The sequence below is a fragment of the Acanthisitta chloris genome, unplaced genomic scaffold, assembly GCF_000695815.1.
Source record: "Acanthisitta chloris isolate BGI_N310 unplaced genomic scaffold, ASM69581v1 scaffold16723, whole genome shotgun sequence".
NCBI lineage: Eukaryota > Metazoa > Chordata > Aves > Passeriformes > Acanthisittidae > Acanthisitta > Acanthisitta chloris.
The window spans coordinates 8,384-11,561 of NW_008664445.1; the positions used below are offsets into that span (position 1 = coordinate 8,384).

The following is a 3,178-nucleotide window of genomic DNA, read 5'->3' on the forward strand; positions in this document are numbered from 1 at the left end:
GGCATTGCCCATCGAGCAGGCGACGGTGCACTCCAGCATGGTGAGTCCCCCGAGCACTGCCCCAGTGATGCTGATCCTTTGGTGCCTGCCCTGCCCTAGCAACACCTCTCTGTCTTTCAGAATGAAATGCTGGAAGAAGGCCATGAGTATGCTGTGATGCTCTACACATGGAGGAGCTGCTCACGTGCCATCCCTCAGGTATTCAAGCCCTTCCCAGGCAGATGTTCCCAGAACACCTAGTTGGTTTTGTCTTGAGTGCAGCTTAGTTTGGAGTGGAAGACCAAAAAAGCAGACTAAAACTTGAAAAGAGAAATCACTGACTCTCCCAATTGCCTCCTCGCCACCAAAGTCTCAACCACTGGTCTCAGCAGCTGGTAACTATTTCAGGAGCAGATTTATACTGCTGCCCTAGTAAAGGGCATCTGCTTTGCACCATGAGGGCTCCATCCCTCACCCCTCCTAGCAGTGCCTCTCACCTCACCACAAGCTGACTGCCTTACATACATTTCCTGGTTTCATGAGCCCCTCCCTGCTGCCTGAAGCACAGGACCAGCTTGTTTGTCCTATAGCTGCTAACAGGACTGAGCTCTGCTCTGGTCCAGCACAGTGCATGGGATAGTGCTGTGTTTTGTCACTTGGGTCTTTATATACTTCTGTGTCTGGAGAATTGGCAGCCTTTGCTTTAATTAAAGCAATTTCCTTCACACTGCACAGCTTGAATATTTCTCTCTCATGTTGTGGGGAGATGGAGTTTGCTTCAGGCAAAGGCAGCTAGTTTTTGGAAGTGGAGATCTGGTTCACATCACACTTTTCTGATACCATTGTATGGTATCATACAGTTGCACAGTATCAGGAACTTCGACTTCCATTAAAAATTGCCCCAGTGCTGAGTGGAACTCTTGCATTGTGTGAAGAAGGGAACACAGGCAGCCTGGGATGAAAACAGTAGGTTCTTTCAAGATGTGGCAGTCTCAGGCTCTCCCAGACTGGCACAGTGCAGATTTTGCAGCTGGGACAGGTTTCAGCATCCCAGGCTGCTGCCCAGATTCTGGGATGCTCTCTCTGCTCCTGCAGCAGCCCCAGCATTGTAGGTATTATGTGAGGATGCATGAATGAGCACTTGAAAATGCCACAGACATTTCTCCAAATGCCCTTTTTTGCTGCTGAGACACCTGAGGATTCCTATCTCCCTCCACTTTTAATCATTATCCTCCTTTACTGCTAGTTCTGCTTCAACTGTTCTCTAGTTCTCTCTCCAACCTGAATGTGGCTTCATCCTGCAAACACCTACAGACATGAGTAAGGTTGCCCACGTGGCCCACTGATCATGATTCAGACTTCAGTGCAGAGTCTTCTGCAATGTGAACACGTGCTGGATCCCTGCAGAAATGCGCTGGGGTGGGTGCTCTGCACTTCTACTGGCCCTACAGAAAAAAAGCATTTGCAGTGCTTCCAGGAAAAAGTATTTCCACATGGCTGGTAATGCCCATGTTTGCAATTCCCCAGGAAAGGTCAAATCTCAGTTCCCCTTGGGCTATACTCTGCTAATGGTCTCATGAGACTCAGCCATGGGCAGATTTCTGCTGCTGATGGGATACTTGCTTATCTCCCATTTGGTTGTTATGCTGTGCTACTATTGTCTGTCCTGGCAATGCCAACAGAAGGCAGGCTGTGGCTGAGCTGATGGCAAGACAATGCTGCAGATCATCTGGTTTAGTGTCCTTAACATTTGTACCTCTCCAAGTGGTGCTCGTAGGATTCCTGCTCTCTACCCCGTGCTCCCCACCAGGGCTGCAGGCAGTGATGAGCAGACAACCCCATGGCAGAGGGTTCATGTACAGATTCACCAGACCTGATCTTACAGCAGGCAAGGCTACTTTGGCATCTTCCACCATGTAAAGCCAGCTGACATTTCCCCTCATGCCCTGTGTATCAGCTGCTGGGCTACTGAACGTGCACCAGAGCTGTCAGCCCCATCACAGCCTTGTGTGGGCTACAACTGGAAACAAAACTGGAGTAGAACAGCAGGATGCATTGCCCTGGGCAGCTGGGGTTTTCCCTAAAAGTTTGGTAGTGACTCCAAGTACCTGTTCAGAAGTAAGATGAATGACAACTAAGTAAGTCCTTAAATTTAGCTTCCCAGAATTCCAGTGGTGATGACTCAGTTCATTGCTGCCACTCACAGACAAGCCCAGTGATTTTTAATGGGTCAGCAACAGAACCAGAATAATCCCAGTGAGGCTATAGCAGAGCTGTAGCCTTGTGCCTTGTGTGCCAGTGGGACTTTGCAACAAAAGTCTCAGATAACTTTATGATATAACATTCCTACATTGTGCAGCAAGCCCAGACTCCATATTGCTTGTGTTCTACCCCAGACAAATGCATTACCTCAGAGTCAGGATTGTGCCTGTTTAGGATGCATGGAGAGAATTTCATATCTGAAATAGCCCCTTCTGCTTTCATCTATTGCCTCTAGAACCAGCTCCCTCTCAGGTCCCTCTGTTGTCCTCAGATGTGAAACAAGAAGGTAGTGGCCCCTGCAATCCACAGCTGGGTTAGAAGCTAATGCTGACACAGATTTGTCTTTGCAACACAGGTAAAGTGTAACGAACAGCCAAACCGAGTGGAGATCTATGAGAAGACAGTGGAAGTTCTGGAGCCAGAAGTGACCAAGCTGATGAAGTTCATGTATTTTCAGGTAGGGGATTGATAAGAGAGGCAAAAATAATCCATTACTTTGTGTTAACATCCTAAGTAGGGCTGTGCTACCCTTACCTGCCAGGACAGCTCAGAGAGGCCCCAAGCCCCAAATAGGTCCCTTCAGAGGCCACCTGAGCAGATACCTGAGACTTGTCTGAAGGGAAATCTGTGTATCCCCTGCTCAGACCCAAAATCTATAGAAGTTGGGAATGAGCACTCCTCAGCCCTTCAAGTTCATGGAGGCCCAGAGCTCCCACTATGTGGAGCTAATGGGTGGCACAGACTCCTATTTTCCTGGGGTGTTGGCTGATGTAAAGAGCTGATTCTCCACCAGCACAGCTCACTCTTCTGCTCTTCCCTCTGAAGCAATGCCAGGAAGAGCAGCTGGTGGTGCAGCTGGTGCCTGGTGGGGGATACAGCCATGCAGCTGGACACCTTCCTGCCACTCTTGGGGCAGGTGCACTTAGAGGGTTCAAGC

At 49.2% G+C, this 3,178-nt stretch overlaps 1 protein-coding gene across 1 annotated transcript in view; it reads left to right on the forward strand.

The window, feature by feature from the left end:
* Positions 1-3,178, forward strand: part of LOC103799067 (cytoplasmic FMR1-interacting protein 2-like) — a 42,056-nt gene that overhangs the window by 2,339 nt on the left and 36,539 nt on the right. Inside the window, 3 exon segments of the mRNA XM_009071361.1 lie at positions 1-40; positions 121-198; positions 2,597-2,698. The exon segment at positions 1-40 is cut by the window's left edge and continues 22 nt beyond it. Of these exon segments, the coding sequence (XP_009069609.1) occupies positions 1-40; positions 121-198; positions 2,597-2,698 (220 nt within the window).